A 25,380-nucleotide genomic window follows, 5' to 3' on the forward strand; every position below is an offset into this window, starting at 1 on the left:
TTATAACGACGTCACTTTACCCAAGATTCTTCCCTTTGCTGTTCCGTCAAAACATAGCCATGGTGTTTCATCCTCATCTGAGCTGACCCTACTGGATTTTGTTTTTCATTTTTTTGACCATCCAAGTGTTCAAGTTACAACGTATACTTTTCCGATGTCAACAGTCCGTTCATTTTTAATTTTGCCTTCATGGATATGTTTATGAGTGCTGTATTCTTTTACCTAGGTTTAGTGATGTCTACGTTCTTTTATCTTTATTTTTTGTAGTGTCCATAAATCTTTTATTTTTATTTTTCAGTATTCCCCCCACTCCTTCCTTGATGGGAGACCATGCACTGTCCATAATACGAGTGCCATGGGATACCTATACTTTTCGGGGCACCTGGCTACACTGTGTGGAACGTCAAATCAAAATTTATTTGTTGGAATGCTTTATCTGCACTGTACAGAGATATATATATATATATATATATATATATATATATATATATATATATATATATATATATATATATATATATATATCACATATATATACATCCGTATATATATATGCTGTACGTGTCCGCCAAGGGCGTTTATTTGTCATGTTCTGGGGAGTGACGGATGTGTGTTTGTGTTACAGGATGTTGCCACAAAAAGCCACTGTTAGTCCCTGGTGGGCGAGCATTCGTTTGGCCCACTGTGCAGCAAGTACAGAGGTATACCGTAGCCGTATAGTTTTTTCATTTTTTGCCATCTCTCTCCTTCTTGATTTTCATATTTGCTATTATAGTAACTGCCAGTGTCATTGTTAACTCGCTTCGATAACAGTATCTTGCCTTGAAATAATTGATTTGTTTATGATCTGCTCAATTTTAAGATAAGTATTTTGCCTTCACGAATTGAATCACAGTGATCTTCTCTTTTTTTAAGATACTTAATATCTCATTACTTAATATCTTATTAAAGATCTCATATTTACTATTATAGTTGATGCCAAGATCATCGTCATAATGTTTCTTCTTTTGCAAATTAAATTTTTTGTGATCTATTCATCTTTAAGATAGCTATAATAGTGAATCTTTTATTAGTCTTAAAACTCTGTATAAGTGTGCGCAGAATTTCAGCCACCGTACAGTCACATGCAAGAACAACTTAGCTGAAACTCTGCTGCACGCAGGCATCCTTTAGAATTACCTTTGACCTCAAGTTTTGAATCTTAGAGTTGGCTAAGCATGACTTTCATTTGGAAGTAGTTAGATGACCTTACGGAATCCACGCGTACGTTTCTCGTACTGGGCTGGTTGCTTTGGAGACGTGGCATGTCCACCCTCTCTGGCTGGAATGCTAGACGCATAACATCATTTATTCTTTTGATAATTATATATCGTTGCATGAATTAGCTTTGGTGGGTGGTTGCTTTAATTTTTTAATCCCCATCACCCTTTTTGCTCATACTAACTCACTAACAACATGGACGCTGTTGTAATACTTGTCATTAACATGTTAGGTACTGTTGTGGTGTATACTTGCTACTAACTTTCGTATTATTGCTGTCGTAGTTTTTGCAAGCCAGGAATCTTGCAGTGCCACGTAAGCTGTTCTGTGATACAGTAGTACTCTACAGTTTATGTTCTTTATTTTGAAAATCGGTACACTTCTCTCATATTAAAGCGGATATTAATATGTTGTTAATCATTACCTCTGGTTAGGTGGGTTCATTCATTAAACTGGTATACAGTATTATGGGAATGCACCAGTATTATATTCTGCTCACTACTACAGGCAGTCCCTAGGTTATGATGGGCTCGGCTTACAACATTCCAAGCTGACGACGCTCTTCAAATATGTTCATAAAAAATTATTTCCCGGTTTAAAATGCATTTTCCAGGGTTATGACACTGATCCGACGGAAGAAATGGGGTTCCAAAAGGGCAGAATGGTCAAAATTTTGAGATTTTTGATAAAAGAATAAAAATGCAACTTACGTCATTTACAAGATACCCCAATGGTTAAAAGTAAGGTTTTCTTACGACTTTTGACGATATTTTGGGTTACAATGATTTTCGGCTTATGACGCGGCGTCGGAACGGAACCCCCTCCATAAACCAGGGACTGCCTGTATAAAATTTTATAGTTAGTCATTTGTCTCCAATTCCTCTTCAGACTTAGCTACATAACATTCAGCCTCTCACCCTTTTACTTTTCACCCATTTCCCATCCCTTCCCACTTTCATTCTGTAACTCCTTCCTCCAGATTTTACTTGCTTAATGAACCTTTTGGTCAAGTCTTGTAGTCTGTAAATTATGTGTTAATATTACTAGCACAGGAGTACCTCTGGTTATGTCACTTGCATCGTGGCGTGTTTTGTTGAAAACAATATAAGGTAAATAAAAGTTGACACACATTGGTTCGTGTAGCTTCATGTTGAAAAGCCATGGATATATAAAGTTCAATTTAAAAAATGCAAAATTGCATAAATGCATAAAGATATGTACTCTATGAAAAATATTGTTTTTGTTTTAGCTTTTTGAAGATTGTTTGAAGTCTTTCAGTCATTATGGTGCTAATTATGGAAATCAGCTTAGCAAGTAGAAGTTGGTTTGATTCTATGATTCTGCTGCAGGCTTTGGATGGAAGCATTTTTAAAAGTTTCATATTTTTAGAGAGAAACAACAGCTACGCTTGCGTGAATACTTACTGTTGTATCTTTGTGAAAGACATTCTGGTACACCCTCCCAGATGTTTTAATTAGCAACAGAGATACTTCCATTGGTAGTGCATTTCTCTCTCTCTCTCTCTCTCTCTCTCTCTCTCTCTCTCTCTCTCTCTCTCTCTCTCTCTCTCTCTCTCTCTCTCTCTCTCTCTCTCTCTCTCTGAGGGAGACAAAAACAGTCATGTATGATCCGTACATGATCAAAATGTATACCATCATAAGAATTGCAAAGGAACCTTGGTTAGGCAGTCATCATTCAATGGGGTGGAACTATTAATGAGATTCTCTCTCTCTCTCTCTCTCTCTCTCTCTCTCTCTCTCTCTCTCTCTCTCTCTCTCTCTCTCTCTCTCTCTGGCAATAAAGATGCAGGAAATTGAATCGCCAAGTAAAGACCTTTTCGTTTTGGGGGGATGCCTTTACGATCAGTTATTTATAACGTTAATTAAATATGTGGCAGACCTTCTTGTTGTTTGTGACTGAAGCAGAAAAACCAGTGTAGTAACATGGCTGCTGTATTGTCAGTCAATCAGTAATCAAGTGGTCATTTTTATTCAGGAACAGGTTTTACCCTTACAGGCCAGTTAGGCTGGAATTTGACAAGCTGTGGTTTGTATCAGTGAAATGTAAAAGTACCTTTCAAAACCCTTTAATTTTTGTAAGAAGATTCCTTGCTTTGTCCAGTGCAATATGTGTGATATTTAATTCCTAACAGAAAATTTCCTCATACGCATAGTCCCCGGTTATTGGCGGGCTCGGTTGTTGGCAGTCCGGTTTTATGGGGCTTGTCTAGTGACAAAAATCGGCGATTTTTGGCGCCGATATGCACCGATTTCCGCTCATCGGTGCCAATAGGGTATTGGCGCTGATACATACGTAACAGAGGCCCTGATCTCTGGTTATCTGATTCGCGATTTTTGGTTGTCGGCAATTTTTACTTATTGTCACGCCGTCGGAACGGAACCCCACCGATAACCGGGGACTGCCCCTATCGTAGTTCACTTTATACCAGAGATAAATTTACCGTACTGTATCTAGTAAATGGTTGATTTTTATTGATTTCTGGTGAGTAAATTGTTACCTGACAATTTTGAGTCACGTCACATCTCACTTTTATCGGCTTGGATATTTATGTGCTTTTTTTTACTGCATGTACAGTTAATACAGTTTATAAATTTAATTAACTTCCATTGATTTTCTCCTTGAATGTTTCTGTGTTTTTCGAAAGTCTTTTTTAGTATTTTGTGCATGTGTGGTCATTACTTCTGTATATAATTTGTGTGGATGTAGCTTGCGAAAACTTCCCTTTGCTGTGACGCATGATTTTTGGGTATAAAGCGTAACCTGTCTGAGTTTTATAGATTACAAGTGTCATTTTTAATATTAGTCCAGGTAAGTCGAACATAATAACTCCAACTGTTTTAAGGCAGGAATTGTGATAGTTTATGTTTGTTTAATTATAATTTAGCTAAGCGTTTACACACAAACTTCCTTTTATAGTACCACGCCTTAAACTGTGTAGTCAGCCAGAGAGACCATTTCCTCTCGCCATTGAGGTAGAAAGCAGTTGTCACCCACTGCTGTTGAATAAATTCGTCGTTAGAAGAAGCCTTTTCTTTTCACTTAAAAGCATGTCTAATTTTTCCGTTGCTCACCATTTTATTTGCTTTCACGTTTTACCATCGTGTTGCAGGTTGGTTGGGTTTTTAGTTGTTTGAATTGAACAAATATTTCTATGGAAGAAACCTACAAAGCAGTTGGTGTTGAAAGTAACCTTCCAAAGAAAAGAATGCCCTTGAAGGAAAACTAGGAAGGTGAGTGACGGATAAAGATAATTCAGTCGTAAACACAGGCTGTAAATGCATAAACGACAACGCCTGTGACGTACCTTTTGCGACACACTTCAGGCTGTAATAAAGCTTCATTGCCGCGACCCTTCGCCCCAGCTGGATCTGGTTCTGTCGTTTGATTTTCATTTGTTACAAGTTTTCCCACTTTTAAACTGTCCAATTTCTTCAACTCCCTCTTGTTACTGGTTTTAGTCTCATCTGAGACTTTATGTCAGGCAAAGTTGACTCTGTCATCTTTTTTAATTACTTTGATAATAGGAAAACAATCTACTACTAACTGACAAATGTAGTGTCTGAATAGCATGAGTTTCCGGTATGTCTGTCCAGTGGAGTTCATCAGCAAGCCAGTAGATTTGAGGTTTAGCCCTGAGTCATCTTGATCCCTGTAGGCGTTCAGTGTCCTCATGCAGTCTTTATAAATGTACAAGAAAGTAGGTGCACACTTTTCACAAATAAAGGTTGTGCAGCAATACCTCCTGACAAAGAGGTATGTACCAGATGACTGTCAGAAGGATTTCTGTAGGCAGTCCCCGGGTTATGATGGGCTCGCTTACGATGTTTCTGAGCTTATGACCTTCTTCAAATATATTCATCAGAAATTATTTCCCTGTTTACAGCACATGTTCCAGGGTTACAACGCCTGTTCTGTGCCACAACAGCTGAATGGTCAAAATTTGGAGGTTTTTTTATGAAACACTCATTAAAATGCAGGTTACCTTGTTTTCAAGACACCCAGAGGATTCAAAGTAAGATTTTCTTGCGATTTTCGACGATTTTTCAGCTTACGACGCGGCAGAAGAACGGAAGTCCTGTCCTAAACTGTTGACTGCCTATACTGTAAAGTGAAGCTATCTTTTTTGTAGCCAGGCAAAGTGGCCATGGTAACATGCTACTGTCAGCATTTCTCAGTGACTGGTAGTAGGCATCTAGAAGTATGTGTTGAAATAACAAGGACCAAATGTGACCCCAAAGATGAATGTGGTACCACCAGCAGTGTTACAGTTTCTCAGTCAGTTAAGGTAAACATACTTTGTGTGAAGTGGATGGCCCTTATCTCCTCATACCTTTGTTCTACTTTCTTTTGTCTGCGGCACAGAAAATTGAGCAAACTCTCTCTGGTATATCAGCTTTTGCTGGCAGTACTAGACTCTATCAGTTACCTTTTAGCAATTGGGAATGGTCTAACAGATCCTGGCTTGTCAGTTTAAGGCGTAGTATAACCCAAGGAATGTTTTGTTTTAAGTGGAATATTGATCTTTTCATTGTACAGACTTTTAATACTGAGAAAACAAGATTAGATTTTTGAAGTGGATTTTTTATCATAAACTTTATCTATTAGTTTGAGGGATTTTGTTGACATGTAACTTTTTGCCTGATATTTTAGGTACCGTAATTCAGTATTGATAAATATTAACTTTTAAAAGTTTGTTTTGAATTCTGAGTGACACTTTTTACTCCACATGAATCTTTGTGGTTTTCCTCTTGAGTTGAAAACTCGTCTACGTTTACCGTATCTTATATTGCATACAAATCCACAAAGTTAGTTGCACTTTTCACAGTAGGAATTGTTCAGTGAACAATTTAAGTGATTATCTTAAATTCACATATGTAAGGGATTATCAATCACAGAGGAAAAATGTAGAACCAGGCACTGATTTCGTTTGATTGAAAGAACTAATTGCTTCTTTTTATGCGGCTGTAGTTATACTAACCACAAGTACATTAGCATGCATTATTACTGTATCAGTGACATAAATACCATATTATACCTGCTTTTATGTCGATAGGATATCGCTCAACGTTATGACGTTGAACGTGGAGTCCCCTCGCGTCTACACTGCCCAGGGCGTACCCATCTCAGTCACAGGTATTGCTCAGGTAAGTCCTGTTTTTTTGTATCGTGCAAAGATTAAAAATGGACTTGTATGAGTCATTGTTTAATGTCGTTTGAATAGAATGTTTGATAGGAGACAGATTTTTTGACTGACTTGCCATTCATATTCTCTTGCTTCCATCTTACACTCTGTCTTGTAACAATTGTTTCTGTATTTCCTTGTACCTCTTTTTGTATTTCTCTTTATCTCTTTCCCTATTTTCCTCTACCTTCTCTTACTTCCTAATGAGCGCCATATTCTTTGGAAGCTGGAATTTCAAGTCAGTGGCCCCTGTGGGCTTGTTCCATATGACTAGGGCTCATCTTCTGAATGATAATAATAATAATAATTAATAATAGTGCAGCTGCAAGGTTTTCCTATTGTTACGCCTTTTAAAACCTTCTTAAGTTCAGTTTCCCGTAAATCGCTGAATGACCTCTTAGGTCCCATAGCTTGCTTGGCCTTTGGCCTAAATTTTATATTCCATTCCATATCATTTATATCTCATTCTCCTTTGACCTGAAATTTATATTCCATTCCGTTCCGTATCATTTACGTCTCGTCCTTCTTTTCAGGTGAAGGTACAAGGTCAGTATGAGGAAATGCTCCTGGCTGCTTGCGAGCAGTTCCTGGGGAAGACGGAGGGCGAAATCCAGCAGGTGGCGCTGGAGACTCTCGAGGGCCACCAGCGAGCGATCATGGGCTCCATGTCTGTTGAGGTTAGTGTCTTTCTTGTGGAGATAAAAAAAGTTGTAGTAGCTTTTGCGCACCAAGTGTCTGTACGACAACTTTTTAGATCTGTGCAGGAAAGAAACTAACCTAGGCATCCATTGAACCATATGGTCCTATCTTGCGCAAGCAGACTTTTCTTCCTTCCTCCTTTCTGTGTATACTTGTAGATTGTCGGAGAGTGTGATTACGTAGATTTCTGTAGAGAGTAAGTCATCACACTTGTAAAAGACGAGGCTTTTGATTGTGTGGTGTTGCTCACATGGAAGGGAATTCGAAGATGTTTTAATATTGTTTTGTAACAAACCATTCAATATTGCAATTAGAATGATTATGATTATTATGATCAGTGTAGTATATTAGCTGCGAATATTAGGTTGTGATTTAAATGTGTATAGAAAGAATAATATTCTTAATATGTTTGGGACTTTATTTGAATTTTAACAGTATACATCAGAGTTAATGATCTTGATAACCAGACAGTATGTAACCTGATTCAGAATATTCGTTTCCTCTTTCAAAGTTTGTTATTTATCCTTTCATTAACTTGCTCGTCAATTTAAATACCTAAGATTCAAAACAGTTGGCCACGAGGGTGTCTCTTCAAATGAGTGCATATTTGAGCTTGGCAAAGTTAGAAAAGTTGGTGAGCGAGATGAGAAGTCGTAAGAGGGGGGAAATAAGAAGTGAATGGCTTAGAGAAGGGACGTCAGACTTACATTCTTTAAATGTACTGTAACCCAGAAGTATTTAAATGAATCTACTGATGAAGAAGCAATTATTTCACTCAGCACCAACAGTAAATGTTGCAAATTTGTTTCTGAGCCTCTTCTGCAATTAAAATGCCTTCGTTTGCACTGTGATGACTTACTTTCAAGTCTATTAGTGTAGTATTCCAATGGTAGTTGCTTGTAACTGTGTACATAGAACCATATGGTTGAATACCTCTCTTTCAGTAACGTTTTCTGACAGACCTTGAGACTACAGTGGAAGCTGTTGGTCATGAAGTTTTTGTTTGAGAATGTGTGTTTCCATGATCCTTGATTAGTAGTTGTTTGTAAGTCATAGGAGGATTGTATGTGTATCTGACTTGTTACTCCATGGTTTAAGGGTAATTGTCGTTGTATGCGTTATAATAATTCATTGATATTTAAAGATAATTAAACTTTCCAGTATGACGCAAATCATGATGTCACTGACTTGTGTTTTTGTGAATTATGTTCTGGTGTTTCTCCTTCATTAGTGTGAATAGGCATAATAGGGGTGTCATTTTTTCAAATTAACAGTTACCGTGCTGGTTTTACTATGACTGTGTTATATAGTGCAATACGGGAAGGCCTGTGTGTGCCATGTAATATTTAAAATTATGTTCCCATTCAGGAAACAACCTCTGCGTTCTTCCCAGTCTGTAGTTTTATTTTAAACTAAATCTTCAAATTTATTTTAAACTAAATCTTCAAATTTTTTTTCCTCAGTTCACAGTTAATGCAGCTTTTTCATACGTTTTGAAAAAATTTTCCGACGTTTCTGCTCTGTTGTTTTGATTAAGTAGAGGCACAAAAAAGATTTTACTCCGTGGTCCATATGATAGGTAAGCACTGATGGCTGCTACAATTTAACACAATGACATTTGAGGTAGGACTGATTGCTATATCCGTATTTTCCCAACCTTGTTTCTACTCTCTTGCTGTGATAGTTATTTGATTCCCTAAAGCTTCGTGATTAACTCACGTGATCCAATGTTAGGCTGGAGAAGGTGCAGAACAATGCTTATATAAATGTTCAAAAGTATTATGGGACTCCAGTTTTCAACCAATGACAAATACCAAGTTTTGGGAACACGTTCCATGAAGGAAATTTTTCAGTTCATCTGATCATGAGATGTTTTAAGGAATTTTTCGACCGGCCTTGTGAGCTGCAAATGTCATGGCAGTGATTTGATCAAATTAATGAAAATGATACTAATAATTGTTCTTTGGAGTCGGAAATTTTGTAGTAACACCCACAAACTTGTATTTGTACGTTGGTGGTTGTCCCAATGATAGTTGGTCATCTGTCATGTGATAAACTAACAAAATTTTTCCAGGACATTATAAAGTCGGTGAAGGATTTTTCCCTTAACCCCTGTACATGTAGTTAGTTTGGTAATCCATTTGTGTGTTCATGTTAGGTGTCCGGTTGTTATTTCACCTCTGTTGCTTAAACACTGCACTATTTGTAATGTAGTTCTTCCTAGGTATTTGTTCTTTAGTGTATAGATAGTGCTTGCTTTGTTGACAAGGCTAAAATTTTCCTAAGTCATGATATTTCTGTGTTGTTGCTTAGAGTAGTTCTTCAAATTTTTCTTGTGATTTCATTTTTCATGGTTTTAGGCCAGTTAAATATTCATTCTTGTTAACTTAGTACTCTGAATGTGGAGTTTTTTTTTCGGTTGTTGGATTGTCACAACTTTTGTAGGGTTATGTATGTTTCGTTACTGTGTGATTTCAAAAGCTAATACAGACAGTCCCCGGGCTGCGATGGGTTCGGCTAACGACATTCCGAGCTTACGACGCTTTTCAGATATATTCGTCAGAAGTTATTCCCCGGTTTATGACGCATGTTCTGTGGTTACGACGCCTATCCGACTGAAGAAATATGGCTCCAAAACTCTTGAATAATAAAAATTTGGAGGTTTTTTTATGAAAACTTAATAAAAAATTAGGGTACATCATTTTCAAGATTCCCAAAGGATTAAAATTAAGGTTTTCTAAAGGTTTTCTTACAATTTTCGACAATGTCTCGGCTTACGGCGATTTTCAGCTTACGATGCCGCGTAGGAACGGAACCACCATCGTAAACGGGACTGCCTGTATGTAAAGAAACATAGCAGGTACACTTATCCATGAGAATTGATCACCTTTTCATATTTAAGTGGGAATTAGATTTTATTGATCCTCTGATGTTTATTTCAGTTATATTTGACTCTTCAGCTTTTGACAAATTATTTTCTAAAAAGAAGCCACTGTTCAGTTCATCTCGATAGGAATTGTTACAGTATGATTTCAAGTTTTTATCATTTATTTAGAATTGACACCCGCACATTGATTTTTAGATGCCGTAGGAAAGCCACATGATTCATTTGATGGGGAATTTTTATGTTTTTGTAGCTTTTCTCTGTTGAAGTTTCAGCTTTCTTTGCCAATTTTGCTTTTTCTTGTGAGAAATGAATAGTCGTGTCTTGACTGTGACGGCGACCGGCCTCGAAACGACTTGCTAAACGGCCCTTTCCCAAACAGGAGATCTACAAGGACCGCAAGAAGTTCAACCAGAACGTCTTCGAGGTGGCTTCGAGCGACCTGATCAACATGGGAATCACCGTCTTGTCGTACACACTCAAGGACATCCACGACGACGAGGTACGTGGTCTCCCGGCTCCCCGTTCAAAACGGAATACCTCATTTATTCTCGTAGATTTTGAGCACTGTGTTTCGTTTCGATTTAGTTTTGTGTTTGGGTTCTCTGTCCGACTTAACTCTCAAGATCCGGTGCCTGATTCCTGACCATACTGCTGTAGATAGGTTTGCTTCTCTATTGTGACGGATTTGTGTTTCGCCTTTTGCAACACTTTGCCCCCCCTCGTATTATCGCCCTTGTGTGTGTTTGTGTGGATGGTTTACCTGTCAGTTATAATGTTTGGACTCCCAAGGGACGTTCCATTTTCCACAGTATCCTTCAGCTAATGATGAGATGTTGGGCTATGTAAATAAGATCCCTCAAGGCTGAGACCTGAATGATGTAATAAATAAAATTGTCTCTCACGGTAATGTTTTTGGTCAGATATTTTGATGAGATTTCAAGATATACAAATATAATTCCTCCACGTTTGATATCTCAGTGCTGTAACAAGTTAAAATGTCTTTCGAGATATCTAGATAGGTACTTGTTGTATTCCAAATCACATAATGCTCTAGTGCATTTACTTTTTTCAAGACAGGTGGCAAATAAACTAAAATTCAGTAACATGTTCATGTTTCCGGAAGAACCTCTGGCTTCTTTTTGACAGGACAAGTGAACTCATTACAGTTATATGGTTCTCGAAATTAATTGTAGCAGCTAGCTGTCAGGTTATAAATGATTGTTCTCTTTCATGTCCCTGAATTTTTACTTGAACCTGAAATCAATTAATATTGCTTATTACATCAGTCAATCTTTGCTGTAATGACTGATGTTTTTGAAAATGAAATTGTATGTTTATTTTTGTCTTGTACTCATAATTTTTATTTATATTTCTTTTCTTTGACAAGAACAACTTGGGAGTATTGATTATGTCACATTATATTGGTTTTTAATGGTTGTTTAGATGATGGAAAAAAAATGTCATTTGTTGTAGGGTAATATTGTATTTCAAGTGGACCTCTGTTTTACGTCACGTTTCAAGCTACTGCCAAATCTCTATTGTTCACTCAGTCATATGACCAGATCTGTCTCATTAGGTGGGTTTGTAATTAATCCCTAAGTAGGCCTCACTTTTTCAGGCCTCTCCTTTCCTCTCCTATAGTCTGGCTTAGATAAAGATATGGGTTGCTGGTCCCTTTTATTTTCAATATTTTGCATTGTAATTTTCAAAAACAGAAATGCATAATGATGCATTTAAGGCTTTCAGTTTCACTGTTGTTTTTTCATATTTTTTTTTTATGTTGCTGAGTGGTCCTCTTGTTGCTGCAGAGAATCTCAAGCCTCAGTTGATACTTCTACCAAGCTGTGCCGTAACTTTGTCAGGTTCAGGCAGTAAACATTCTGTATGTTTGTTGATGGGTTATCTGGTGTGCCTTAGTGCAGTCATTCTAATCTTGCCGGTTCTCAGTTTATACCCTCAGCAGATTTTTGGGAACCCACAAAATATGTTAAAACCGTTCATAAATGTTAGAGTAGCTTTATAGTGATAACCGTTCATAAATGTTAAGAGTAGCTCTATAGTGCAGCCTAGTATTTTGAGTCATTTATTTGGACATACGTACGTCATTCCATTTCTCTTTAATGCTTTTGTGTAGCTGCTGTGAATCTGGATATTGGTATATGTCATTTTTGGGATGCATGTCTCGTACGGTAGTAGGAAAACTGGAGAAGCTGTGGCCAATTGGTACTTTGTGTAATACGAAGGATGTGGTTTCACCTTGTGCTTAATAAACATTTGATCAAATCTCTCCAGATTTGTCATCAACCAAGTAATTTTTTGCATTTTAAATAAGAAATCTTCCACTTACTTATCAAACAGATTTCGTAGCCCACATGACAATTGAAGTAATGCAATTGTAAACGTTTGTCATGAATATAGAGGAATTGTTTTCAGTTTGGTCCATTAGTTTGCCATTGTTTGTTAGCATTTGTAGATGCACCTAACGACGAAAATTTTGAATGGGATATCAAGTGGCTGATTTCTGTGGGTGTGATTGGCGATAGTGGAGATATGTTTCAGAAACTGATGAGAATTCAGTTAAGTTATGAGATGCATGACTGTGGAAGGTTGTATACATGAATTATCTTTAACCTGTCAATCACCTTTCCCCATGACTTGTCTCACACTGCAGGCTGATTTCCCATTGCACCCCTCTTGGGTTTATAAGTCTGTTGACTTTGTAAGTAAGGGTTTCAGTCTGCAAGATTTAAAGGAAGAAGAGAATGATGAATCGATGATCAGTTTGATTGAAGAATGTGAGACTTCATCATGGTGAAGATCCTGGACCTTTAGATTCACAATTCAGAACGAAACTTCTAAATACTGAAGTCAGTATTTGTTTTGATGTCGCCTGTAATGGGGAAGGAGAAATCAACGACATAGGAACTTGTTTTGAGCAAATGAAATCATTTTGGAGAATTAATTGCAGCTCCTCCTTTCCAAGATTTTGATTTAGAGTAGATGTGTTGAGCTAACTAGTGTGGATGACCCTGTGTTGAAGACATTGATCTATTTATCAGTCATGCATTTATGCAGATTGTATTCATAAAAGAGGCTAGATTCACATCATCTCAAGCATTTTCAAATTGATATCTTTTCCCAGTCATTAAGAGAAAATTGTAATATCTCACCAGCATCCTGTTAATAGACAAACCTTGAACTACTGTGTCCTGGGTTATTCAAAAGCATTGGGCAGGAATCAGGCATTTGATTTGATTTTATCATAGAAGTGTCAGTAACATAGGATTATTTATGTTATTTACTTGTTTTATCCTTAACCATTTATATATTAGACTTTGTGGTGTGGCACATATTCTGTAAGTTTTAAATCCAAGAATAGTAGCATTAGCTTCTAATAAAAAAAATTGTGAACCAATTTTTGACACCTGTAAAAGCAGTTCATTGAGGAAAAAATGGAGAATATATGTGCAAGACATTTTTGGTTTCATGTTGCTTAAATAGTCTTTTGTAGTTATTTCTAGCACCCTAAGTTGCTGATAAGAAGTTGACACCGCTCGCAGGTTGTTCAAACGAAAGACGCTCGCGAGAGCGAAAGTGTTAGCAATGTTCCCTCTAGCTAGTCTTAAAAGTGAAAACTCCTGTACGACCAACACAGTGTAAGCAGGCTCTGTAAGTTGAAGTTATCACACATCTGGATGAGAACTGGTGCTTTGTGTTTTGGCCATTTGTTTACAGGAACTTTGTCTTCATTTATACTATGTTGGAAAATATCTTACGTGCTTTCTAGTTTTGTCACTTCCGTTACAAACTTTGTGATCTGTATGTATATAGCTCCTGACTTGTGGGCGAGTGATGACATCTCATGCATGTGGATGTCTACTTGTGAGACTAATATTTAAGATGTGTGTCAGGTGGAAATTATTTGTTCTAAATCTAGACAACGTAGATTAGTTGTTTTTGCCAATGCTGAAGGTTTTTCCACAGTTCAGAGCCAGTCTCTTCCCCATCACGTCACTGGCTCTCGTAAATGTAACTAAAGTCAGCTGGAACCGTCATTACAAGAATTTACGGAAGACATGTTACTCACATATATCCAGTTTCCTGACATTGTCAAATCTTGTCTCTTCAATGGATACAGGAAGAACTCATGTTATTTCATATTTTTAAAGACCTGTGAAGCATTTGAATAGGGGCAATTTGATTAAACCATCGCCAAAAATATTAGCAAACACTTTCCAGCTTGTGTGCTTTGTCAATGATGTTTTTTATTCCTGAATATTCAGTATGTTATTTCCATGCTTTGATACACTCAGCACTTTGGTATAATAACTGAAAAGAAAGAATTTTGTGTACTTTGCCTATTGTAATTCTGTATCTGGATATTTCATTCATTGTTACAGTTCTGTAAGCAATCTTTGCTGTATGAATTTCCGTAGACCTGTTTGCCTTGAAATTGATTATTTTGATTAAGTTACGTGGGAGTGCAATTTGGATTAAAATTTGCAGGCCATTGTGTATATGTAATGGTACGTGTAGATTTAAGATGAATTTTGATGTGCAAGAGATGCATATGATCACAATTTAGTCATTCATCAATTAGTTTTGCAACATTTTGTTGTCAACATAATTCATATCCATTCTTCTTACATTGACATATATTGTTTGTAACTGTGAAGTGACAAGCAGATTGTCTTGTTTACATTTAAAACCTTAATTAAATAAGCAACATTTTTAACGTCATCCACACGTGTGATAACTACGGTAATACATGGTGTTTGGTCTTTACACTTTACCTAATACAACTGTTCTTTCTGTACTTGTCAAACGTCAGAATGTTCAGTACCTCTGCAGTATACAAAACACAGACTCATTTCGTGCTGTTGTGAAGGTGCTTTAAGGGTGAAAGATAATTTTATCCAAGTCTTGTGATTTTTTGTGTAAGCTGCCCTGTACTTCAGAATGGAAACAACCGACTTGTCACAGGCACTGGTGGGAAAATAGAAAATAGTTTAATAACCATGTATAGCCTTCCCTAGCTTGAGGGTCGAAGTATTGTCAAACTTATGGTTCCGGTTTAAAAGTCATGAGAAAGAGCAATTCTCCGTGATGACTGAATTGAATAACATGGTCTCTCCAAGTAACTAAGTTGTGATTAAAATGCACAGCTCTAATGGTAGTTGTTAATAAAGATAAACATTTGTTTTGCCATGTACCTGATCTACCTATCTTATTTGATAAGTTTTTTTTATAACCCATTTTCATTTCAGTTATTCAAACTTCTGTATTCAAACACAGGGATACCAGTATTGACATGTTTCTAGATCAATTGCCAGATTTTATTTTAAGTGTTCTAACTTTTCCTTTATTGGAAATAGTCAAATAAAAAGCATTATTTTGCCTCTACAGTTAATTATTCTTTAGTGAGTAGAACCTTACAGCAACTAACTGCTGTATAGAGAGTGGTAAACATAAGATTGTCTGCCCAAGACAAAATTGATTTTGAATTTTTATTTCCTTAGTAAAATTATTTTTGTAATTGGAGTCATTATGAAATTTGAATTTTGTATTCATGGAGTTGAAAGTTGAGGAACAGTTGCACCAAAAAATAACAGTCCTAATCGTAAGGTCTGTGTTTTGTGTACTGCAGGAGCATTTGAAACATATGAGGACGGGTGTCATTTGATATTTATTCTTATATATATTACAAAAGTTCGGTATCTCCCACCTCTCACGTCTTATTCTCTCATAAACATACGTAGTGGCCATAGCTTTAAGTGAGGTATCTTTCGAGATATATCTTTCAGTTAAAGCTAGACTCGATTTTTGACACTTGACGCAGTGTAGCATAGCCTTAGCTTATTCCAGGCTCATATCCTTTTTCCCCACTGCAAGAACTGCCAATAGATTTAAGCGTTCTGGAGAAACTAAAGAGTATTTTTTGTACTGTGATTTTTTTGCAACTTAGTCTTTTCCTTAGGAATACCTTTTTCCCCCCTGAGTTTTACAGGAAAGAACTTGCATCAGCATATTTTTTTAATAAATTTCTAGAATATTTTTTAAAAGTAGGCACATTAATCAAAATATTTCCTGCTTGTACTTTGTTTTTTTTTTTTTTAAGTTCTCACTTCTAAATGTTATTCATTGTCTTGCACGGTTGAGTTCTTTTCAACTTTTGTTTTTAGAGGGAAGCTGTGTGCATAGATAAGGCATATCATTAACTCTTAACAAGTCACTTAGACAGTTAGGATTTGTTTGGTAAAGGCTTAATTTACGTAGCATTAACGTTTTCCGATAAAAGAAAGTGAGAACTCTTATAGTCCCCCCCCTTTTTTTCATTTTGTACAGTTTTCCCACTTTTTTAATCTCACTTATGACTAAACAATGTAAAAAAAAAAAAAAAAATCTAATCTTATGCTTTCCTTTGTGCTCAGACCTACTATGCCAAGGTTAGTCTAAGCGCAGGACCCAGCCGTCCTGTCATGTCCGTTCATGTGGTACTAAACTAGATTGGCCACCTCTGTAGGTGTGCACGTGCATTCTTCTTTGTCTTGCTTGTTCTGGGATTAATGAGTTACATTGCACCTGTGAGACAGATGTAGGCTTTTAACAGAAACGAAAAAAAAGATGGGACCACCCGGCAGCATCTTTTGCTCACCTGTGAATCGCTGCTGCTGTTGTCGTCGGTCCTCTAAAGCCACCATTCTGATACACTTTTTTTTTTTTTCTTATTTTTCCCTCTGCCAAAATTGAAGAAAAAGGTTTCATCTGTCAGCACTTGTGTACCTTTAGATATGTCGTAAGATGAATCCATGTATCTTTTCATTTTAGTTTTATTTTTCCTTGTTTCCTTCGTTGAGCACTTGATCCATTACAAGGTTTCTGAGTTTGTACTGCCAGATCAATTGATTCTTCAGCATATCTTCTGTATTTGATTTCTCTTTTTTTTAGTATTTCCTTTAAAGCTTTGCACTGTGCTCCAGTCAGTTCTTGTAAACAGTCTTTAGTTCCATCGTAACATTCTTTAATTACCATTTATTGTTGATGTTATATTGTATTGTTACTGGATTTTCTGTAATCTCACTCTCTGGGTAAGCAATAGAGAGAGAATCGTTGTAACTCGGGTACAGCAAAGGTATTGGTGCGCTGTAGAGTAAGGTAGTACAGTTTGGTAAGAGCATAAGACCTTCTGTCAGTCAAGCAGAGTTTCATTTGTTTATTTTTGATTTGCGTGGTCTGAACTGCACGACGAACACACGAGTTCTTTTGACCTTTCAAATGAAGGCAACAAAACTTTCTTGGAAAGTTAAAACATCTGTAAACCGAGAGCTTTGGTGTAAAACGATGATTGTATTTTAGCTTTTAGTTATGGTTATCAGCCATTTGATGGTCAGAATTGTCATCTCATAGCAGCTTTTTCTTTGGACGCTCGGAGAGAACTTTGCTGCCTTAGGTTATGTACTGTATAGCTTTTCTCCCACCCCTTGCCCCCGGATCTTGGCTTTTCTTAAGCATATATAGTGCCCCCTTTAAGCATACAGCCCCCTTCAAGGTAAAAATCCCACGTATCAAGACATTTATATCTACTATATATATATATGCAATATATACATATATTTTGGTTGTTTAGTGTTGCATGTATTAACGACAAGATCCCAATGCCTTTATTTATGCACATGCTTCCCGCTGTTTTGTTGTATGATCTGAGGACATTAGAACTGCATTTTGCAAACCAGCTGGATGGAGGGAACTGACAATACAATTTTTTAAACTGTACCTCCTCTTGTGAAACACAGTCTGTGACGAGAAGAAGCAAGCAGCTAATCGTAGGTCTTGCTGTAGTGGAAGCTATAGCACTGACCAAAATTTTGTTGCGCCTGTTTTTGTAAATTGTAACTAAATAAAGAAAATGTATGGGTAGCTTGGTGAACAAGTGACGGACATTCAAAACTCAGGCTACCTTCAGATTGCATGGAATTGGAATGCACATTTCCAGGTACACTGGATCATTATGTTGTGAAAACAATGGTCCTTTGGAAAATACTTGTACTGTATAACATACCAGTTGAATGAATGTAATTACCAAATTGTTAAACTGCTGTAGTATGTGAGATGCAATTGCACATACAGGTGTGTTTGTGGGTGTTGAAGTGTGCAGATGATTCATGTGAATGTATTTGTTTGTGGTCTGGTATCTGTATGCACATGTTAGTGCTTTTCAGTGCATTTATATTGTGTATATATTATATGCAGGCAGTCCCAAGTTAATGGGGGGGATTCTGTTTCTGGCGTTGCACTGCTAACTGAAAATTGTCGATAACCAAAAATCACCAACATTTATGGTAATAAATGGTGTTTATGACTTCGTAAGTGCAATAAACTGCTTATCAGCGCTGTTAACCGCTTATCGGCGCAGATAAACCACTTACCAACGCCGAAAATCTGGTTAACGACATCGTTAGCCAAGCACCATAAAACTGGAACGCTGTTAGCCGACGCCGCCGATAAGCGAGGACCTCCTGCATGTTTTACGCTGTATATACACACTTCTTACAAACCCATTATTTTTGTTGCCATGGACTCAATAGTGAACTGCCAGAATTTGCCCAGTATACATGCACTCTGTGCTTGCTGGACCTGCAATATGGTTCAGCCTCAATCGTTTCGTGGTAGGAAAGAGACGTACTGTAAGCTCAAGGGGACTTGGTATAAGAACGTAATGTTTCCTCACATCCCAATATATCATCTGATACCAGAATTGCTTGCTGTTTAGGAAGAGGGCTTAGCCGTAGCATGTCTCCCAGGCATGAGTATGCCGCAGGACTTGACGAATGACTAGAAATTGAAAATGGCCAGTTTTCAACTACATACAGACATGCCAAATTGATTTTACTAGTTACCAAGGTAACTACAAGGATGATATTAAAACCAAGGCTTGTGTTTTAGAAGTGGTCTCTTAGAAAAGATGTGGAGCATCTGCTCTCAAGTGGGGTGATCTAAATGAGTTGTTTTTTGAGCTGTCTCCTTACAGCATTTGTGTTGACTTAGAGGAAGTGTTGTTAGTGCATGGTCTTCGTCTGGTCACCTCAAAAACCCCAGTCACTGCTGAGAACCTTGAAAAGTCTTCATTTTTGATGTTTGATGGAACAAAGCCATTGCTCAAAGGAGCCCCTTCGTGTCCTTCTGCTTTTGATTCTGAGAATGGGAAACATCTCAATGCAGCCTTTTAGGAGTCCATGTTTTGGTGGAGGATGAACCCTGGCAGATACAGTTACAGTTGAGGTTGATGTTGAGAGAATGATTGCTTGGTCTTGGGAGAGGCGTCTCCTTGTGTTGCATCATTTGAGCTTGTTGTTTAGCAGCTGTTGATAACTAGGAGTGATGTGATAACATCCCTTCCCAAAAGATATACAGTAGGTTGAAATAACTCTGAAAATAAGCTGGAGAAAAGATATGGCAGTAGCCAGTCCCATTGAATGAAAGCAACTGGTGCAAGGGAAATGGCAGTTGATGAAAATTAATTAAAGTACAGGCAGTCCACAGTTAATGGCGATCCGGTTTTATGGTGCTTGTCTAACGACGAAAATCGGCAATTTTCGGCGCCGAAAATCGCAGATTTCCGCTTATCGGCGCAAATAATTGGGTATTGGCACCGATACTTACCTAACAGAGGTGCCCTTAACCAAAAATTGGCACTTTTCAGCACCGATAAGCCCCAAAAATCGCTGAAAAGGTGCCGGAAATTGCCATTTTCAGTTAGTGGCGATTTTCAGTTACCATCACACCCCCAGAACGGAACCCCCACCGATAACCAAGGACTGCCTGTGCTTGCAATAACACTTGAAAGTGGAATTTGTCACGAGATGACAACTTGAATCACATTTTTTTATCACGACACAAATAAATAAGAAATGAACTAAACAAAAATGAAAGAAGTTATATGAAATATGAGTAGAATTGAAGACACTTCATGCCAGCAGGCAATCCTGGAAAAACTGTGCTTGGAACTGTAGCAGGACCCATGAAAAAGTAAGGCTGAAGTTTAAGCAGGACAACTCTTGTATAGTGGAGAATTTCAGGACATTGACCAATATTGTAGTGAGACAGGGATTTCCTTGACCATGGAAAAAGGTAGAAGTCCCCCAACTTATCAGATACTTTTGGGATCTGGTTGTCTGCTGTGATATTAACTAAGCTCTTATAGTATTGGTTGCTGTTTGACCAATTTTAAATTATCCCGCAGATTTAAGAGGTTTATCCCAAAATGCATCTCATTTGAAATGGTAGCTAAGCTGAAATCATCACAAGAATGTATCTGATAATTAAGGAAGTCAGATAAGTTAAGCTGTTACTTTGTGTAGTAATGCTGTTTCAATTAGACATTAACATGTAGTATGTAAGTGTGGAGGTCCTGGAGTAAATGAGCATAGACAGTCATATGGAAATATGTTTGGAAAAGAGGTTCAGTTGTTGGAAATACATTGTTTCCAAAGAAAGTATGTTTATTTTAGAAATAGAAAATGATGAGGAAAAAGAGTTTGCCAATTTGATTTTTATTGCTGAGGAGAAAAAGAGCACACTGATGCACGTTGTGAGAAGAGTGGCTGGAGGCATATCTGATAATTTTTGGGTTGAAGCAAAAGTTAAGATAGACGTGAGTTGACGAGTTAGGGCAAAAAATGTTGCCTTAAATGAAATTAAGTGAGATCGATGATAAAGAAGTGAGAATAGCTTATGAGAAGCATTTGGATGAACTGTGGGCTAAGGTTTAAGATACAGAAGATGGACATAGCAGGTGAGGAGTATGTAAAATTCCACAAAGGGGTCACAGATAACCGGGAGTCTTTGTGGTTGTAGGAGGGTAGGAAGAAGGAGCAAAGCAAAGCAAAGTATATCTTCGTTCAAGCAGGATGCGGTGGGATTAGGGAATAGTAGTGGGTTTAGTGAATGAAAATCAAGATTATTTGAGGTGCAGTTTTATTACAGAAGGAAAGATCATGTGCAGCCATACAAGTGGATGATTGAGTCAACCAAGAAAAAAGTGAAACCAAAAACCATAACATAAAATCATGGGTGAACAAGAACTTAGGTACAGAAATGCATAGAGAAGTATTAATGAACATGTGGGTCTTGGAATAAGATATGCAGATGGACAGATGCCGTCTGAAGTGAAAGCAGTCCTTGGTTGATGGAATGAGTACATTTTGAAGGTTTGTTTATTGTGAAGGATAGGAAAAAGGCAGAGCTGAATAGCACAATAGTGGAAAGAGCTGATTTCAAGTTAAGAATACTTGTGAAAGTTAAGTTCAGGATGTAAGGAAGGCAATTCAGAGATTGAAGGATGGAGAGAGACACTGGGAATTGATGGGATTACAAGTTGTATTATGAGTAAGGGTTGCGAATGTGTGATTATAAAAAGGCGAGCTATTAAGAATCAGAATAAAAACTAGTAGAAACCTTGAACTCAAAGAGAAATGCCATAAAGAAACTCCTAGATTGGATCAGAATTCAGGCCTAGTAAGATATTCAAGGACTAAGTAAAAAAAAAAAAAACTAGGGTAGGCTGAAAAATTGGTTTACAAAGACACTGATCTTTTCCAAATCTTTGAATAAATTCTGCTACCTTCCCCCTTCACCTAATCCGTAAATTAGTACAGTCGTCAAGCTGTCACTCATTGTATTTACTTGCAAACCGTCATCATTTGCCATGATAAACATTTTAATATCAGCTTTTCCCTGCCTAGTTTTAGACATGCAGTAAGTTCTCTGTACGCTACTCTGTCTTCTTTACTTCCTGTCTGAACTCCCATCAGGTTTAAATTATTGTTTAGCCCATCTCAGTGATTTCCTGGTCATTCTGCAGGCCTTCATATACCCACTTCCATGTGTACTGTTTTTCTGAATTCTGCTCCTTATCCCTTCCATGTTTACTGTTTTTCTGAATTCTGCTCCTTATCCCTTCTCACTACAGAGATCATTTTGTTTTCCAGCTGCTGGGTACCACACTCTCTGCCACTTCTTTATTTGTAATATGATCTTTTCACTGCGCTGTCTTTCAAAATCTCTTCCAATACATGCCTTCTGCAACCATTGCATGTCCTTGGCTTTCTCAAGTAGATTACTATTTTACCCACAGACACCTATACAGATTAGCCACAACCTTGCTTCTGCCATCAGTAACAACATTCAGTGGTCATTTCCCCTTCAGTTTTATATTTTATAATTTTATGAACTCTTTCACGCCATAGTTGTTGCAGTTTCTCCTCATTGTAATCAGTATTGCATCATCTGCCAATACCTGCTGTTTCAAACTCCAATATACCCATTCTCTTATTCCACATTACAAAATGATATACAGTACAGTACTTTAATATTTTTGTATGTTGATACACAGGACCAAAACAAATTTTGGAATACTGTTGAACACACATTTCTTATATATAATAGTTTTGCTGGTGCTCATATCATACCTTGGCAAGTGCTTTCCGAGGTATGGGAAATTTTAATTGATTCTATTTGGAGACAGTCTAAGAAGTGTCCATTTTGTTCATTATATATAGTTTTATCAAAAATGTTTAAAACTCCCTGAAGAAATAGTTATTGAGATAGATAGCAAAAATGTTCATGCAAATCAGGTCAGCTTCCTTGAGCTATCCATTGTTCTTTAATCATTAAGTTTAACTTTCTAGTCATACAGAAAGCCCAGGAAAACATGGATGAAGTAAGTTTAACTTTATAGTCGTACAGAAGGCCCAGGAAATCATGGACGAAGACACAGATGAGATTGCAACCCATGCAAGAAGAGCACAGGATGGGAGAATCTAGAGAACTTACTCCATGTCTAACCTCTTAACAAGAAAAGCTGAAATGTAAACGTTTATTATGGTTTTTGTGTCGTACGCGTACTTGCCAGAAAAGCTAAGTAATGAAAATGCAGCAATTAGTTTAGCTGTGTTTTTAAACATTATAGCTTTAAAAGTTTCTGATGCTATGCCATCATGACGTGGAACCTCACATTTGGCTGTTCCTTAGTGAGTTCCTGGAATCGTAAGCCAGACAAGATGTTGTCAAGGTGGGATGGTTTCTGAATTTTTTGAGTTAGTTAAGGAATGACGTATAATTTTTGACATCGTATGATGTTAGTGTCAACTTCAAGATTTCTTTTACTGTAGTGCATAATGCATACACAGGAACCAAAAGTAAAAATGTGATAAATAGGATAAACTGTCACATACAACCTTGGAAACTGACAGTCAACCTCGACCATGTTATACAAGTCTTACATATAATTCTAATTGAAGAGGAAGTAAGATATGCATAAGTCTAGTACAATCAGTGATAACAATGAAGCTAAAAGATTTTGACGAATAAAAAAAAAAGCTTCAAGAAGACTGTTAGGGAATCAGATGGCAGGATAAAGTGAGAAATGATACTATAAGGAAACTTCCAAAAGTTCCACATGTAGACAAAATAATGAAGGGGAGAAGAAAATAACTTGGAAATGTCCTTCTTGCCCAGGAAGAATAGTACAGATAATGTTAGCTGGGCTTCTGTTGGCACCAGAACCATTGGAAGTCTCAGACCCACTTGGATGAGAACTGTGAGAAGGGAGGCTGGAGATGGACAGGGATTAGCAGACGTAAAAGCACAGGAAAGACATGAGTGGTGGAATTTCACAGAGGCCTTATGCTGTTTAGTTTCCTTGCGTTGTCGTCATACCTTGAGGTTGATTTTCTAGTTATTGTTTATTTTCTATTTTCTAGAATTCATAGAGTTTTGTAGTTGTAGTTTAGGCTATCTAATAGATGGGTAAAGTGTAATTAGGTACATTGATTATTGGAACTTGTAGGCACCAAAATGTATACCGTAATGATCATACGTATCAGATTTGGAAGCATGCACAAAAGGAAACCTGGTTTTGGGAATCTCGCCATGATTCCTTTCAATTGAAGCTCGTTTATGTTCCAGTATTATTCCTTGGAGAAATAAAACAAGGGCCCTTGGTATCCTTGTTTATTAAGTAAGAAATTTCAAGCCCTCATTCAGTTCAGAAGGGCAGACTAAGCTTAACATCTTTTGTTTTTATGTTATTTAACTTGCCGTGTTATTTAGCCCTGTTGAAGATTAGATGGTGCATACTGTAATAGATTTTCATCAGTATTTTGATTGCAAAGCCTTTTATCTGTAATATAGAAGAATAAAATCTGTAGTCCAGTAATTACTATGATCAACCGAGACTATTGAGCCTGTGTTCGTAATGGGAAGTAGCCATAACATGTATCGTTATGTGGCTTTTCGATAGAAATTTAACTCACCGAGGTAATTTTGCAGTCGTGCATTGATTGACAAGTCCATCTTTTTTTATTATAGCCCCCTATACGTTTTTTGTACACAGCAATTAAGTACCAGTTATCTCTTTATTTCTTTTGAATTTTTACCATTTTATTTTAGTTTATTTAGATCTGCAGTCAGTAGAATATGTATTGGCTTAGTTACATTTAAAATTAATTTTTTTTGTAATGAATGTTCTGTTCTTGTGCATGCAGATTTTTGTCTGTTAGATTTTAGACTCATTTTTAATGTTGCTTGATTTGGCTAGGAATCACAACTGCTTGAATGATTAGGAATTGATGTTGAAGTTGGAATTTTAGTGGTATGTTGTACTTAGGAGCTATATTTACAGTGGAGTTATATCGACAGTGTTAACTTTGAGGTAAGTCGTTTGAGGGTATAAATCAAAAAGGGCTTACGTAAAAGATTGTTTCATTTGTATCAAAGCCTTTGTTTTTCAGTCTCTGTTAAGAAGAATTTAAATTATATAAGAATACAGTAATTTTAATATCTGGAGACGTGAAGATCAAGGAATGATTTATGGCCATAGCAGTTCTGTAGCAGCTACCTTTGTGAGAAAAGTATTAATACCATTAATTTTTTAGTAAATTGATATCTATTACTGTACCTAGAGTTCTGGGAGATTATAATTCCCAATAGATTTTAGCTTGTGAAGACTGTATAGCCTGAGTTGTATCAACCTTTCTGAAAATCTCTGTAAGTCAAAAAATGGGAGATTTTCGGAGTTCTGTCCTCAGGATTTATAAATAGATACTCAGAATATGTTGTGAATATAATGCATAGGATGTGTAGCATATTTTGACTAGGTTATAGGCCATTTATCCTCATAATGATGTAATAAATGGGTGATACAGTGCAATATTACTCTGGTTATGCCTCTTGTAAGAATTGAGTTTATGAAATCCAATTATTCAATTTTATTTGTTTTTAAAACATAGACCATTGCCTAATTTACCCTTACATGTTGGTTCAAAGTGGTTGA

The 25,380-nt window shown here is 37.0% G+C and overlaps 1 protein-coding gene across 13 annotated transcripts in view; it reads left to right on the top strand.

Annotated features, from left to right (window-relative positions):
* Window positions 1–25,380, top strand: part of Flo1 (flotillin-1) — a 60,200-nt gene that overhangs the window by 4,389 nt on the left and 30,431 nt on the right. For 5 of the 13 annotated variants that reach the window (XR_010850676.1, XM_067090150.1, XM_067090154.1 and 2 more), the window contains 3 exons: window positions 6,335–6,425; window positions 6,997–7,140; window positions 10,429–10,548. Coding sequence is in view for 10 of the 13 variants with exons in the window: in XM_067090150.1 (XP_066946251.1) it covers window positions 6,335–6,425; window positions 6,997–7,140; window positions 10,429–10,548 (355 nt within the window). In the remaining 3 variants the exon portion in view is untranslated. Of the gene's footprint in view, window positions 1–625; window positions 702–6,334; window positions 6,426–6,996; window positions 7,141–10,428; window positions 10,549–16,480; window positions 16,496–25,380 lie in introns of all 13 variants that reach the window. The other 8 variants (XR_010850675.1, XM_067090148.1, XM_067090153.1 and 5 more) reach the window with 3 other exon arrangements.

This window comes from Macrobrachium rosenbergii, chromosome 47 (genome assembly GCF_040412425.1).
Source record: "Macrobrachium rosenbergii isolate ZJJX-2024 chromosome 47, ASM4041242v1, whole genome shotgun sequence".
NCBI lineage: Eukaryota > Metazoa > Arthropoda > Malacostraca > Decapoda > Palaemonidae > Macrobrachium > Macrobrachium rosenbergii.